General features: G+C 39.5%; 1 protein-coding gene across 5 annotated transcripts in view; it reads left to right on the top strand.

Annotated features, from left to right (window-relative positions):
• Positions 1 to 16,962, top strand: part of DMD (dystrophin) — a 1,914,059-nt gene that overhangs the window by 1,808,303 nt on the left and 88,794 nt on the right. For all 5 annotated transcript variants that reach the window (XM_054720874.1, XM_028129748.2, XM_054720891.1 and 2 more), the window contains 3 exons: positions 315 to 389; positions 12,986 to 13,187; positions 15,399 to 15,484. In XM_054720874.1, the coding sequence (XP_054576849.1) occupies positions 315 to 389; positions 12,986 to 13,187; positions 15,399 to 15,484 (363 nt within the window). The remainder of the gene's footprint in view (positions 1 to 314; positions 390 to 12,985; positions 13,188 to 15,398; positions 15,485 to 16,962) is intronic.

Below are 16,962 nucleotides of genomic sequence, written 5' to 3'. Positions count from 1 at the left end.
TCCTTGTTCTCTTTAATCTACAATCAAACCAGGATTACAGTTTGAAAAAAAATGCCTGAAAACCCTGCAGACGAGTCCACTGTAGTCCTTCTTAGAACTTAGGTGTCTGGATTATCAAAGAGAAAAAAAGATGTTTTTATTAATTTCCCTATATTGACATAATTTTATTCCCCAAAACTTGGGGCATATGTGAGATTTTTTTCCCTAGCCTATTTTTGTCATTGTTATTGCAGTTGGCAAATTATTGTGACTTTTTGTGTGTGCTTTCTGATGAAATAACAAATGATCTGTGTTTCCCCCTTTGTTTTCTCCAGCTGACCTGAATAATGTCAGGTTCTCGGCTTATAGGACTGCCATGAAACTCCGAAGACTACAGAAGGCTCTTTGCTGTGAGTGTTTTACCAGTTCTGGATATTTACTCTTGATAATTACTCTTTGCTTTAAAAAAAGGGGGAGGAATGAGTTTGGGGAGGATGGGGTCATTGGGGGTAACAAACAAAGCAGATATCTGTGATACTTTCAGCAATAAAAGTAAGTTAAAAAATAAAAAATAGCCTGGGAGGTGTTGCTCAGTGGTTGAGCATCAACGTATGAATCAGGACATCAGGGTTTGATTTCCCGTCAGGGCACATGCCTGGGTTGTGGGCTCCATTCCCAGTGTGGAGTGTACAGTAGGCAGCAGATCAGTGATTCTCTCTCATCATTGATGTTTCTATCTCCTTCCTTCCGCTCTGAAATCAATAAAAATATTTTTTTAATAAAAAAATTAAATTTAAAAAAGTGGGTCCAGGGTATTTTCTGTCTTTTTAAAAAATATATATTTTATTGATTTTCCACAGAGAGGAAGGAAGAGGGATAGAGAGCTAGAAACATCGATGAGAGAGAAACATCGACCAGCTGCCTCCTGCACACCCCCCACCGGGGATGTGCCCGCAACCAATGTACGTGCCCTTGACCGGAATCGAACCTGGGACCTTTCAGTCCACAGACCGACGCTCTATCCACTGAGCCAAACCGGTTTCGGCTGTCTTTTTTTTTTTAATCCTCACCAAAGGATATGTTTTTATTGATTTTAGAGAGATAGGGAGGGAGGGAGAATGGGAGGGAGGGACAGTCCTTGATATGAGAGAAATATTGATCAGTTGCTTCCGTATAAGCCCTGACCAGGGATAGAACCTGCAACCTGGGTATGTGCCCTGACCAGAGCACAGGATGACGCTCCAACCAACTGAGCCACATCAGTCAGGGTCGGTTGGGGGTACTTTCATTTGGAGAGACAGGGAAAAGAAGCTATCACAAGTCCATTTGTAACATAGAGTTCATTTTTTTTTAAGTATCTTTGGCCTAATGTTTACCTAGACTATTTTATATTGTTTAGAATCATTCCTGGAACCATTCCTCAACTACTGATAGTGAATCACTAAAATATTGGTAATCTTATTTTCCAACTAGTGGCACTAGCATCCAGAATTATCTTTATGAAACTTGAATTATAGCCTCCTATTGAAAGGTATTTAGTAGCAGTAGTAATATTAGATTGCCTTATCTAAACCAAAGTTTGAACTTTTTTAAAAAATATATATATTTTATTGATTTTTTTACAGAGAGGAAGGGAGAGGTATAGAGAGCTAGAAACATTGATGATAGAGAAACATCGACCAGCTGCCTCCTGCACACCCCCTACTGGGGATGTGCCCGCAACCGAGGTACATGCCCTTGACCGGAATCGAACCTGGGACCCTTCAGTCCGCAGGCCGACGCTCTATCCACTGAGCCAAACCGGTTTCGGCTAAAGTTTGAACTTTTAAGGATCTCTTGGGAATATACTATCCTATATAATAAAAGCCTAATATGCTGTGTCCTGTCATCCGGTCAGCTGTTCAACCAATCAAAGTGTAGTATGCTAATGATATGCTAAGGCCACTCAACTGCTCGCTATGATGTGCACTGACCACCAAGGGGCAGACAGTCAACCAGTCATTAATGATGTGCACTGACCACCAGGTGGTAGACAGTCAACCAGTAGGTTAGCTTGCTGCTGGGGTCTGGCCAATTGGGACTGAGAGAGATGGGCCGGACATGCCCTGGAGCCCTCCTGCATCTCTCCCCGACCCCTATCGTGTACCATTGGGGTCCCTCAGCCTGGCCTGTGCCCTCTCACAATCCGGGACCCCTTGGGTGATGTCAGAGAGCTGGTTTTGGCCCGATGGTGGAACGACCGGTTGCTGTGACATGCACTGACCACCAGGGAGCAGACGTTCAATGCAGGAGCTGCCCCCTGGTGGTCAGTGTGCTCCCACAGGGTGAGTACCGCTCATCCAGAAGCTGGGCTCACAGCTGGCCAGTGCAGTGACGGTGGTGGGAGTGGGCCTAAGCCGTCAGTCGGACATCCCCCAAGGGCTCCCGGACTGTGAGAGGGCACAGGCCAGGCTGAGGGACCCTCCCCCCACCCCCACCCCCAGTGCAGAATTGTATGCACTGGGCCTCTAGTATACAATAGCACTTCACAATAACCAGTTCATAATTACCCCTTTATCAATGGAAAGCAGTATCTCTGGGACAGGAACAGAAAAAGAAAAAGAAGCAGAAGGCTTTCTCTATCCAGCCCGCTGACTCTTCCCCACCCCAAGCTGCCTCTTTCCAGCTCTGGGACATTAACAGGTCCCTATGGAAATCCTGGGCCTGGAAAGCCCTTTACAACCACTTAAACTTGGCAGCTATATCGCTGAAAAATGATAACAACTTCAGACTATAAGCTGGAGAAATAAAAACCTAAATTTATTTTCAGTCATGCATCCATTCCATGAAAACATATTCAACCCTACTCCATGCTAGGCTTTCTGCTAAGCATTGGAGAGACCAAAATTAAGAAGAAAAGCCTACTCTCTCTTTCCAAATAATTCCACTTTTAGGATGTTTCTTCTCCGTTTTCCATTTATAAAAACACTTGCCAGTGACCCTCCTTGACCATCTTATTGCTGGCCTCCACAGACGCCCTGGTCAGACCCCCTCATTCCCGAAGACTTGGCAGTCAGGGTTCACGGTCTTTCTCTATTCCCCAGTACTGGCCCCAATTCTGGATGTCTTCAACATTGGCATGGATAATTCATGCCTCACTGTGGCCTCTCAGTTTCTTAACTTCCTATTTCATCTCCATGGAGATTCACATCTGCTCCACCTCTGCCATCTACTCAAATGGTCATTTCCTGGACCTAATAAACTGGTCAGGACACATGCTTAATCCCCAGTGTGGGGCATGCAGGAGGCAGCCAATCAATGATTCTCTCTCATCATTGATGTTTTCTCTCTCTCTCTCCCTCTCCTTTCCTCTCTGAAATCATTAAAAAATTGTATTTTTTAAAAAAACTGTCCCTTTTCATAAAGTTCCTTTTGACCTTGGATTTAGGCATTATTCAGTTCTCCTGTTAAAAACTCTGTTCACATGTTTGTCTCATCGTCTATCATTTCACGTTATTTTAAATATTCTAATAAACTTTGGAGAAACAGTGCTTTTTGATATTTTAAAAATTCGGCCATTTGAGGTTATAACCTTGTAATAAAGTTAAGCCATGAATGTAGAATGGAGAATTTTCTCATTTAAACATATTTGAAATTATCAGTAGTTTCTTTCTGAGAATGACTTTTCTCATATTTGGAACAGATTCAGGTCTAGCAAAATTAGGGTGTATTAAATTAAGTACTGGATTCTCAAGAATGGTAGGAAGAGTTGCATGTATAGTATGAATATAGAATGAAGAGTTCACCAATCATTTTATTATCGAAAACATGTGTGGTCATATTACTTAAGTAATTGTTCAGTAGATGATTGAAGAATTTCCTCTTAATTTTATATTTACTTGGGTTTCTCTTCCGGCTTTTTTTGTCATTTCTAGGCCTGCAAACCATGATAAAGAGCCATTGTTTGTGGGACAGGCAAATAAAACTTGTTCTGGCTAGCTTTTCCAGCTGAAGGTCACTTCTACTAACTCTTACTTTAATGAAAATTAATGATGTTATCTCAGTGATTTCCTGATGCCAGTGAAAGTTTGAATTACATACACATTAGAAAATAAGCAGTGCTCCTGCCATTAAGCAACTTGGTCTTATTTTTAAAAAATATTTTTTTATTGATTTCAGAGAGGAAAGGAGGGGGAGAGAGAGATAGAAACATCAATGATGAGAGAGAATCAGTGACTCACTGCCTCCTGCATGCCCCCTACTGGGCATCGAACCCACAACCTGGGCATGTTCCCTGCCTGGGAATCTAACCATGACTTTCTGGTTCATAGGTCGATGCTCAGCCACTGAGCCACACCGGCCGGGCAGTCTTATTTATTTATTTATTTTAGTTCACATTAGAGCTTCAGTATGGCAGAAACCCGAATAACACAGTTTTATCCACTATAGAGAATTTGCCGTTTAAATCAAGAACACCATCATGGCCCTATAATGTCCCCACTTTGTAATTAATTTAGAGTTACATGACTCCATATTGCTTTTCAATGCATTGTGAATGAAAATTAAATTGGACAGAAAAGCAGAGAGAAAGAGGAAATCTTGGTAAGAAGGATTTTATAAAGTGGTTCCTATCACTGATACCCCATTGAAAGTTATGAAGAAGATAACCTAAACGTTTTCTTTCTCTTTCTGCAGTTCTGATGGCATATTATAGGTGTGTGGCTTCTAAAATTAAAAATATAGCCAACTTCTAAGAGCAGAAATAAAAATACATTTAAACAAAGTATGTGTATTTAGTTTAGTATAACTGTGTGTGGTGGACTCTCTCCAAACCATAGGACCAAATATACTGCAGTTGATAAATGTGGCAAATACCCTGAAAATAAGAAACAGAACACTTTGCTTCTGTTCAGCAGCTAAATTGCACAGTTGAGAGATTTTGAATAGCCTGGAGCTATCTGAGTAAAGGTACATCCTCACGGTGACAAACCAGGTGAAAAATGTGCTCCCTTCTTGGTAAATGTTCCTCACCTTTGAGGGCGCACTAAGGTGGCATTAGACAGGGTTCAGTTGCTAAAGAAGACTCCCAGGACCCATGATAACATGGCTTACAAATCTACAGTCTTCCAGGAAAAGACTTCACTTGGGCAATAGCATTAAAGGCAGGATATGCATTCACAGCCACAGACTGCCTCCCAGCAAGGGGGCCTGAGAGGCTAGTGTGATTATTTTGTCCTGCCCCCACAAAAATCTACTTTTCCCATATACTGCATACAATTTTTTTTTCAGATAGGTTGGAGACCAGGTCTCTGTTATTTCATAATTCAAAACATCTTGAGCACAGAGCCAAACTAATTTTCTAAGCTTATCTGGTTTGACAGATATTGATGTCCAAAGAGAGGGGTCCACATCTCTTTCCCAGGGAAAGCACTGTAGTCCTGTTTAAAGCTTGTATAATACCCGTGATGTGCACACGAGGGAAGGAATGGTTGGCCCTCGGTTGTGGTGCAGAAGCTATTAAGGAGCACCTTGTAGGTTTCTCCAGTCATCATTGGTTCCATTCTCCCGATCATCATTCTAGGAAGTTTGCCATCCTTAACCTTCCTCCTGGAACTGGATGCCCTCAAAGCGCTCTCTTTGCACTAGGACCATGGTCGGCAAACTGCGGCTCGCGAACCACATGCGGCTCTTTGGCCCCTTGAGTGTGGCTCTTCCACAAAATACCACGGCCTGAGCGAGTCTATTTTGAAGAAGTGGCGTTAGAAGAAGTTTAAGTTAAAAAAATTTGGCTCTCAAAAGAAATTTCAATCTTTGTACTGTTGATATTTCGCTCTGTTGACTAATGAGTTTGCCGACCACTGCCCTAGGAGGTCTTTTCCACCAGTTTATCTTTTCTCATTCAAAGCAAATTCTACCTGGCCAGCTAGTTTTCACCCAGCTCCTAATTCTCCTAAGGTTCCTTTGTTTCTGGGGGAGTCTTTGTTCCACCAGACATGTTGTTGCCATTGTGTACTAACATCTTTATTATAATTAGGAAATGAATTTGAGATGCAAAGTTTTGAATCTCCCAGGCTAACATCATATAAATAGCAGTCACTCCTAAACAGACTTTGGTTTGGATATGCCACAGAAATTTATCTAACCATCCATGTTAAATTTCTTGCTTTTCAATTTCAACAAGTAGGGCTACCAAATTAAACTTAATTCTTCCTCAGTGATCCAGGTGTCCCAATTGTCCCCTCCAGCCATATGAGGCTTTCCTCATATACCAGTGGGGCAAATAGCTATATTTTTACTCGTAATATTATGACAGATGAGACATATAGCTTATAAACCTTCTACTGTATGCCCAATACATTTCTTAAACTATCATCATTCTCATTAATGTCCACACAATGTTTATTCAGACGATTATAAATCCGTATTTTCTCTATATTACTGGGTAAATATTCCCACAGAGTACTTTCCAACATGAGTCCTTAATAACAGAAACAAGAACCAAAAAACACAGCCAGTTTACTATTGTTCCATGGAGTTCATGGTCACAGTCAGAACTCCCATTTCTTCATCCAGTGTGTTCATTAGGTTGGCCAGCTGTCTTCCTCACTTCTTGGCTCTTTAAAAAGGGTGTCTGAATCACCGATAAGGAAGCATACGTTCTCCTAGTTGAAGCCTCTTTCTGGGCGCCAACATTATGTCAGTTTTCCCTTTTAAATAATCATTTGGTTGCTCTCTTACATTCAGCAACAATCTTACCTTTTTCTTCCTTATAAATTTGAATCCATACACAAACTATGTCTCTTGGGCTCAGCCACTAGGCTAGTCCATATTTAGCGTATAGCAAGGTAAGAAGATAAGATATGCCAGGGCTTCTCCTTCAGTCTCTTCCCAATGGTTGGGGTTCAGATTGGATCAGTATAGAAAAGTGGGGCTAATCCTGTCCTGTGGGCAACAAAACATTTGTGACAGCCCCAATTAGGCGAGGTGTCAGAAAGGAGTAATCTATTCCATCAATCCCTGCAGAATTCTTGCACCTATGTTCCAACTAACAGCCATAATATCTTGTTTTGGAAAATTACCAGCCTTTGAGACTCTTAATTGTAGCCTCAGTCCAGGGACTACTAGGTATGACATTGAAAAAGGAAATTGTGCCCAGCCAGTGTTACTCAGTGGTTGTGCGTCAACCCATAAACCAAGAGGTCACGGTTCGATTCCCAATCAGGGCACATGCCCCGGTTGGGAGCTCGTTCCCCAGTAGGGGATGTGCAAGAGGCAGCCAATCAATGATTCTCTCTCATCATTGATGTTTCTGTCTCTCTTCATTCCTTTCTGAAATCAATAAAAATATATAAAAAAGAGAAAGAAAATTGTGGGGAAGTAAGAAACACCTACAAGTTCCCCAGTTGAATTATCTTTTTAATTGTAATTGATCTCACTGGTGTAGCCCATTTATCAAAAGTGATGGTTTCCCAGATTCCTTTGTTTGGAACTCCACCTGCAGGCCAGAGAGGGCGAATTTCAATGGAAGGAGATTCTGAGCTTGTTTGAGCTTTTGCTAACGCATCCAAGGAATTGAATTTTAGCAGACTTGCCATCAGTTTGCAGTCTCCTCCTAATCTATTTTGTTCACTCCTGGAGTTCAGGTTCCACCATTTCCATATGCCACTGGAAAGTTGTCTTATCCATAACCAATTTCAAAGCCTGTGCTACGTCAAACCCTAGGTAGCTTGGCAACCAGCAATGGTACACTTTCATCCCTTTTATCAGAATCGTCTTTTTCTTTTTTTAAACGTCTTAGCCATATTTTTAGCTAGGAATGAGTTAGAGGTCTTCTAGACCGTTTCACTTCTGACATTAATTGATTGCACTGGCAGTGGCAGTTAGGGCTCCATTGCTGAAGAGGACTCACAGAACTCAAATAACAATGCTACCTTAGCTGGTTTGGCTCAGTGGATAGAGTGTCGGAGTGTAGACTGTAAGGTCCCGGGTTTGAGTCTGGTCTAGGGCACATGCCTGGGTTGTGGGCTCAATCCCCAGTAGGAGGTGCGCTGAAGGCAGCCAATCAATGATTCTCTCTCATCATTGATGTTTCTATCTCTCTCTCCCTCTCCCTTCCTCTCTGAATTCAATAAAAATATATTTTAAAAAACAATGCTTACAAACCCAAAGTTCAGCCCAGCCAGTGTGGATCAGTGGTTGAGCATCAACCTATGAACCAGGAGGTCATAGTTTGATTCACGGTCAAGGCACATGCCCAGGTTGCAGACTCGATCCCCGATGTGGGACATGCAGGAGGCAGCCAATCAATGATTCCCTCTCATCTTTGATGTTTCTCTCCCTCTCCCTTCCTCTCTAAAATCAATAAAATAAATTAAAAAAAACACTTAAAATTCATTGCAGGCAACTGCTACAATATACCAACAAGATTAAAATAAGGATATGTATCACAACCACATCATAGGGTCCAGAGAGGCCAGGTGAAATCTCCAAGTGCCCCCTCTCTAAGGGCCACACCAGGGTGTACTTTCTCTCTTGGATCAAGAACCACCACCTATGATTTCACTTTGGATACCAGGGAATACATATTAAGTATCTTAGATAGGGTTCCTTATAGTGTGCTGGTAACCTGGGCATATTCTTCTCTACGTAGCCAGTCCCAAACACAGCGGCCTCCACGGGCCTCGCTGAGACTAGGTAAAAATGGCCAGTGTTACTGCTAGCGATAAACAGTAGTGATAACCTGTAACCCATAGCTACACATCAACACAAAACGTCACTTCTGCATTATGTAGCTATTTCACCAAAGCATCTCAGGCCCACTCCAGAGTGTAATTTACTCTCACAGCACAGATAACTACATCAAAGTGCATTGACTTTCTTGCGGGTAAAGATTTGCTTGGAAAGTTCTTTAGCCTGAAGTATAAGCTGCCTATAGAATGAGTTGGTGTGACATCAACAACAGCCTCTTCTGGGCAAAAAATTCAGCAAAACATAGCAGTTATCCTATCATAAACCCCCTCTGTTTCAGGTATTCAGGTTTACCTGTGGGATGAGTTGTGTTGGCACCATGGGACTTATTCTAACCAACTTTTTGGTGCTTCTTTTTTCTACTGTTATCACTAGTAGGGAATGAAGGATGGTTTTCTTTTTCAGTAAAGTCTCTAAGGACACCCTCTGTGACACCCTTTCTGCTTTTCAGTATGTACCTCTATGAGGAATCCGAAAACCTGGGTGTCAGCAAGTCTTCTTATCACTAGTCTCTGTTTTCTCTACTACAAAATGATTCTAAATGGGCCTTCTAGATCTCAAAGCCTATGATTCTGTAAAAGACCAAAAAAATTGCCCGGCTGGTGTGGCTCAGTTGAGCATCGACCCATGAACCAGGAGGTTACGGTTCAATTTCCAGTCAGGGCACATGCCTGGGTTGTGGGCTCAATCCCCAGTGGGTGGTATGCAGGAGGCAGCCTATCAGTGATTCTTATCACTGATGTTTCTATCTCTCTTTTCCTCTCCTTTCCTCTTTGAAATCAATAAAATATATTTTAAAAAGAGGGTATATTAGAACATACTTAGATTTAAATATAGCTTTAAAATATATTCCCTAGTGAATACACTAAAGGATATATATTTCCCCCTCTAAGTGGAAATTCCTAGCTTGAGGTAAAAAGATAGTTTCACAAAATTATGTCTGTTGGTTGCTTGTTGAGGTTTCATTATGTTTAATGTTTCATCAAAAAAATCTTAATATATTCTATGAGATGTTTGTTTTGGACACTTAAGTGTATATCTGTGTAGCAATTAAATCATCCCTATTAATTTTTTCACCTCTTTTTAACGCCATAGTTCCAGCTATGCACACCTAAATCGATGTCTTTTAAAAATTGTTCCATGAAAGTGGAATTCTGTTTCATATGTTTGTTTTGGGAAGTGTGTTTTCCAGTGTTCTGTGATGGATCATGCTTGTGTTTAAGCACATCTGGTTTTAGCAGAGCACACTACACAGTATTTCTCTCCTAACTATGTCATCTTCTGCTCCTATTATTTCGGAGCAATTTCTTTGCTCCACTCCGGAGCTATTTATACTCCAAATTTTCTATTCTGCGTGTTACCCATTCACCTGTACAGAGGTAAGAGTAGACCCGATAAAAAGAAATTCATGCAATTTTGCTGTCAGTGTGTTTGTTTCCATCACAATGGTAAATGAGACTCAATACAAAAGTGAGTCTAAAAAGTTCTCACTTGTTGGTTCTTATATCCTTAGATATAAAGCAAACTATTTATTACGATTAATGCAGAGTAACAAAAGAAAATAATAAACTTCAAACCTTCCATAGCTTCCTTTAATATATAAAGTAACATCTTAGGAATATTGGTGTTTAGAAGAAGTCTATTCCTCTCTTCCACTAATGGAAATGGTGGGCTGCATTTCTAAATGCTCTCACTACCTGCCCCTGAAACTGTGCCCACAGAAGAGAAAATGAAAATTTGAGTTATTTTTTTCTACACCTCTCTCCAGTCTCCCATGCAGTCCCCACTCCACCTTTGCATTCTTGTGTCCTCCTTTGTGCTTGCATTGTTATTTTTAAAATTCTTTATTCTTTTTCCTACCTGCCTTCCTCTCAAATCAAGTTATGTTCCTTTCTGGCACTTTAAGCAAAGTCTCAGCTTCCATGTAAAGAGGTCATTATCTTGAAAGTATTTTTAAGCAAAAGGAGGGGGGCCTGTAGAGTAGCAAAACTCTCCACCCCAAAATGTGTCTCTTTGTCACGTGAAATACTTTGCGTTGAAAACACAGACTCAGGAAAAACCTTTGACCTTGCCCCTAACTGCATAAAAGAATTTAGATAGATTTGCTCCAGGCAGGGAGCTATTAGTTTAATATAAAGTAGGTGTGATAGGAACCTAGCAAGGCCCATTCGATCAAAGTCCTCTCTGTGTCCCACAGTTTCTGTATGGCTCAGCAAACATGTTTTTACTAAACATTAACTCTTTTTATCTTCCTGTGAATTGCCTCACTTCCCTTTGAAGTTCCAAACCTCTACCTCCTTCTCCTTAGTCCAGACTCCAGAATGACAATTGTACCTCATTTTGCCTTACTATCTTTGGAATTTTCATGTTTATGTGGATTTCCCATTTGCACAAAATTAAATATCTTTTTTCTCTCCTGTTAATCTGTTCCATATTAATTTAATTCTTAGACTAGCCAGAAGAACTTAGAAGGGTACAGAAAATATTTTTTCCTCCCCAACAGCCTTTGCCTTGATAGGATGAGTGCTCATCTGGAGCCTTCTAGGGAAATTGGTACAAGGAATCACAGAGGTTTGCTCCCTGGGATGATAAACAAAGAAAAAAAAAACCTCCTGCTCCCACCACCAGGTCATGTTTCTAGGGAAACTTTGAAAGTTACTATTTTCCTTTTTTTAAAGCGAAAAATATGTACTACATAGGTATTAACTTACATAGGATATTAACCACTATTTTTGTTTTTTTCCTTAACATTTACTTAGAACCAGTCACAAATAGCTGGTGAAATACAGTAAAGCCTTAAATTTACATCTGCTTAGTTTTGGGCAAGCTGTTTACTGACTGGGTTGGCCGGTATTTTATCTGCAGTAACATTTATAATCGTACTGCCTCCTCCCCCCGAGATGCGTGAGAAATTTACTTAATTACCATTGATTCTTTCTCTCAAAGGACCGAGAATTCAGACCAGAGCTTAGGTGTATAAGGTGTTATAAAAGCATGTTGTTGCATTTCCAATTTGCCTAATAAGCCTGCTTTAGAAAAAAAAAGCATCTTTTTGTGCACTGGGGACTAAAGCATGCAATATGCTGATGTTGGACAAGGTTGAGATTTCACTTCTGCTAAATTTTTATCTTCCAGCATATGATTAAATACCACCTCACATCAAGGGAACTCCCCTCCCCCTGTCCCTCCTCCCCGCCCTGCCACTCAAAGTTCTTAGAGGATTTGAGAAATACAATGTAAAATACAATCTAAAGTGAAAGAAGAAATAGCTTGGATGGATTGCACAGTTACTTTAGTTTGCCCAGGGAAAATTTTAGTGAAGTTGATTATTTTTTCACCTAATGTTAAGGTAGCAGAAAGATTGTAAGGTGACTAATATTTTAAGGGGAAAATGCTTGACTTTTTTTTTGCATAACTGGATATAGAGTTTATACAACCCTAGCCATACAGATTAATCAAGCTGACCTTCTCTATCTAATACCAATACAAGAAAATATGGTCAGGAATGCTCTCAAAATCTCTAGCAAAATAGTGTTTTTCCTTATTCATTTGAAAATGACTTGGTTTATGTAGAACTCGATAGGCCCCCTTAACTCACAAATATTTCTCAATACTTTAAAAATGGGAACTGTCTCTTTGCTCACATCTTTATCTAGTCAATGCCAGTGATATGTGAGAACAACTTCAGATCCTGAATGCTCATCAAAGTTGGCAAACTTAGAGCTGAAGGATGAAAACAAAACACTTTGAAAGAGGGTAGAGTTTGCCCGGCCAGCATGGCTCAGTGGTTGAGTGTCGGCCTATGAACCAGGAGGTCATGGTTCGATTCCTGGTCAGGGCACATGCCTGGGTTGCAAACTTGACGTGCAGGAGACAGCTGATCAATGATTCTCTCTCATCATTGATGTTTCTATCTTTTTTCTCCCTCCCTTCTTCTTTGAAATTAATAAAAATATATTTAAAAATAATAATAAAAGAGGGTAGGGTTTGAAGAATATATGGAACCAGGTGGATACTTGAAATATCGGGGGAACCACTTTGTAAAGTACTACTATGTGATTGTCTAACCACTAAGTCTGTATACTTGAAACTGATACAACATGATATTGAATGTCAACTGTAATTGAAAAATAAATACATAAAAGTAGGTAGGGTTCGGATTTGGTGTTCACTGAGGGGTACGAGACATCTCTACCAGATTGTCAAAGGGAAAGAAAAAATAATGAAAGGAGGATTTCTCCTCCCTTGAATCACTTGTGATTTTCTGTGGCTTTTGCAGTGGATCTCTTGAGCCTGTCAGCCGCATGTGATGCCTTGGATCAGCACAACCTCAAGCAAAACGACCAGCCCATGGACATCCTGCAGATCATTAATTGTTTGACCACTATCTATGACCGCCTGGAGCAAGAGCACAACAATCTGGTCAACGTCCCTCTCTGCGTGGATATGTGTCTCAATTGGCTGCTGAATGTGTATGACACGTACGTACAGCAAGCTTCTCTTTCAGACTCTGTCACAGGAGGCTTAGTGGGCAGAATGGTGCCGGTTTAATTAGCATCACAGCAGGGCCCCAGTCTAGAAATATGGCCCTCAGGTTGAAAGTTTCATGAAGCTGTGTGACCTAATGCTATCCCTGTGAGAAATCATTTTTTCATTTATTGGAATCGAAACTATTTTGTCTTGGTAAGCTAGGAGGTAAGAGCTAGGATGTTGATTGTTCTCAGATTAGAAAACAAACAAAACCCTGAGATACTAATTTTTTACAATGACTCCATGTGTAGCCATTCATTCTTTCCCTTTCTTGCTTTTGTGTTTTGAGTTCCTCCATCTACTTTGGGGGTGGCTCCCCTCACTGGCAGATGTGCTCTTGGAGATGCTGCCATACCTGCCACCAGATCTGAATACTCAAGAGATTTTTGCAGGAGATGAGCTGATAAGCCAAACAAAATGAAAACAAGCTCTTAATTCAGCAAACTCAGCTCCTCAAATGGAGGAAGTTTTGAATTTAAAAAAAAAGAGAGAGAGAGAAATGTTTCAATGGGACCTTCATTCATCACTCCTTAGACAGCACTCGTTTATTTCTTTGGGATTACACACAGGAGAGATCCCCAGTTGGAATTTTTGTCTTGAGCTTAATGAAGACAGTTGAGGAAGGTAGCAGAAGGACTTGGTCTTAATTTTGACTGAATTCTTAGACATCAGATTTATTACATGCCTCATTTCACATGTCAGAAAGAACAGCTCCCCATTTGGAAATCTGGGAGGGTTTTTGAAAAGGAGTTGCATATCAACTATTTTGCTTTTTGCCTTTGTGGTGGATTTCCACCACCTCTTGGATTAAAATGTATACGCTTTTTTTCTTTGTTATTTTTGATAAGGTATTGCTTTTTAAATTCTAAGATCACCTGGCTATTGAAATCTGATCAGTATCTACCATACCTGTAATTGTGGATTACTCTTACACTTTCTTTGATAAGGGTTTGTATTCAGATCTTCTCTCAGATATATTTTAGCACTGTTTTCTCTGCAGATGACATGAATGGATTCTGAATATATAATTTATTTCTACCTGTCTGAAAAATTTTTTGAGTATAGTTTATTTCCTTGAAGACCTGAGTTACTGTACTAAGTTTATTTGTTAGACTTTGATTTGCCTTTTTTAAAAGTAGAAAAGGGTAAGAAAATCTTTCAACAGTAGTAATATTGTTAATGCATTAGAATCCAGGATTTCTGTTTGACTAAGGGATTTAGTAAATTGTATTAGTTGAAAGTTGAGCATATTGTTCACCAAAAATAACCCACAACTGGGACCTGTGCTTTGTAATTTCACAGTGCTAAATTAAGAATTAGTCTACTTTTTTAAAAACCAGTATCTAATGTTCATTTGTTTTCCATAACAAAAGCTGAAATTTATTGAAAGACATTTTCCACAAAATGAAAAACTTTTTATTACTTAAAAAATTTCCCATGGATTTAATGAACTTAATAAATGTGTCAAGTTGAATGCTTTATTCCAGTTTTATATGCAAACGCAAAGTGAGTGTGTGTGTGTGTGTGTGTGTGAGTGTGTGTGTGTGTGTGTATATATATATATATATATATATATATATATATATGCATAGGTTATTTTAAAATTGCACTTTAAGATCATATATTTGAAGCTCTCTAATAGAGTCATATTTTTCTTGTGGAGATAAACATTCATATTTCATATTATGTGTCATATGGCCTGAAGTGGTTAATTTTCTTCTGAATATGGCCAGTGTAATGAAAATCTGAGTGTTGAAGAGAGCAGAGCAGCGAGTTGCTGGTAATTTTTCTTGGGCTTCAATAACCAAAGTAGCTTATTGCATAATAGTAATTCATCCACTTACCGACTTAAACCCAGGTGGCTCTCCATGGATGACTAGAAGGATATTTTTCCTATTTTCTGTAGAGCCACTCTTACAATTCAAGTAAGGGCTTTTAAGAATTGAATACTTGGTAAATATTCATTGTTCGAGTTGTTTAAATTTCCATCACATTCTAAGTCATCTCCAAATAGATAATGAACTCAGAAAAGTTCTTAATCTTAATAGAACAGTGGTCGATGGAGTTCCCATATCCAACTAATTTTTTTTTCTTAGCTGAAAAGTGTTTACCATCTAGTAAAATGACAGTAATTGTTTTTCTGATTTGATTATTTATAATAGGGGACGCACGGGGAGGATCCGGGTCCTGTCTTTTAAAACAGGCATCATTTCTCTGTGTAAAGCACACTTGGAAGACAAGTACAGATGTAAGTCATGCATATTAACTCTGTATTCTTTTATTAATATTGGCTAATTGCCTCAGTTCTAGATGGGGAATGACATAGTGTTATTATTTGACAGCAAGTTCTTCGTGTAAGATGGAAAACTGCTTTTAGAATGTCATAAAAGGTGGTTTGTGCTGTTTCCTGTCAAACATTAGCTTGCAGGTATTTAAATAGAGAATGAGGATTACCTTCTCCAGTCCAAGTATTATTTTGCATTACATTGACTGTGTCTGAATAAAATACATGTTCCTAGGGGATAAAACCTGATTTCCTAACCCCTTTGTATAAGTCAGGAAAATAAATATGAAAGGTTAATCCATGCTCTTGCCTAGTATTTCGATTCTTATTTAAAGACTACTGTCTGGCACTCATGTTTAAGAAGCATTGTTTATTTTATAATCATCTTACTGCAAGGTGTACTGGCATAGCCAATTCTGTGATGTGACTTAACATTTTATTATTGGAGAGACAGATAGCTTGCCATTTTTTATAGGGTAAATATCACCTTATAGAATGTCCTACTGATTAGCCATTGGGTTTTTCTGCTAAAAATCCGTGAACCCAAATTAAAAGCAAACACTAGAGGAGTGATGGTTGAGATGACTATGAGCAACCATTCATTCCCATTGTGAAGGGACCATATGTGTTTTCCCCTTTAAATGCTTGTGAGAAATGTTTTCAGTAGGAATATTAAAGAAACCTCATCTATTTTGTCTTTTCTCTTTTCCCCTAAGGCCTAGCCTCACAGAGATGAGGAGCTGTGCTGAGCTTAAGGACAGGCAGGAGATAAAAGAGATTAAATTCCTCCAAAGCCACTCTGTGTCCTACTGTTCATTTCCCTCCTAGGAGTAAGCCAAAAAATACACAAGCCTTTCAAGCTCTCATTTTTATGTAGTTTCCACTTAAGTTTTCTCATCCTTTTAGGAGAAAATAACTGAACAGATTTGGTTAACCACTTAACATATTTTGGATAAAATAGAATCTTTCTGTATTTTTGTCCCCTTTTAAATATTATAGTTACTTATTATAGGTTAGCTGATAATCTAATCATGTCAATGGTATTGTTGTACCAGCACATTGTAATACTAAATGGAGTCATCAAGGGAGCTTGAAGTTTGTGTTTCTAATAACCACTGTGCAGGAATGTGTTTTGAGGTTGGTGACACAGAAATATTAACTTCAAATTGGGATATTTGAAAATAATTCATAATTTTGAAAACAATCTATGTGTGTGTATTGGATAGAAGATGAAAAGTGGTTGTGTGTGGTCTCATTTTGGTTATTGCCATCTTAGATGTTTCATTAAAATATTTAATTTTTTAGAGTTTAAAGTGTACTTCTGAGCCCTAGCCAGCAGTTTTTCTCAGTGGTTAGAGTGTTGGCCCTTGTACTGAAGGATCTCATGTTCAATTCCCGGTCAAGGGCACGTACCTTGGTTGCAGGCTCCAGGGCACATATGG

This window comes from Eptesicus fuscus, chromosome 1 (genome assembly GCF_027574615.1).
Source record: "Eptesicus fuscus isolate TK198812 chromosome 1, DD_ASM_mEF_20220401, whole genome shotgun sequence".
Classification (NCBI taxonomy): domain Eukaryota; kingdom Metazoa; phylum Chordata; class Mammalia; order Chiroptera; family Vespertilionidae; genus Eptesicus; species Eptesicus fuscus.
Note: the sequence above shows the minus strand (reverse complement) of the source record. Positions and strands in the feature narration are given on the sequence as shown.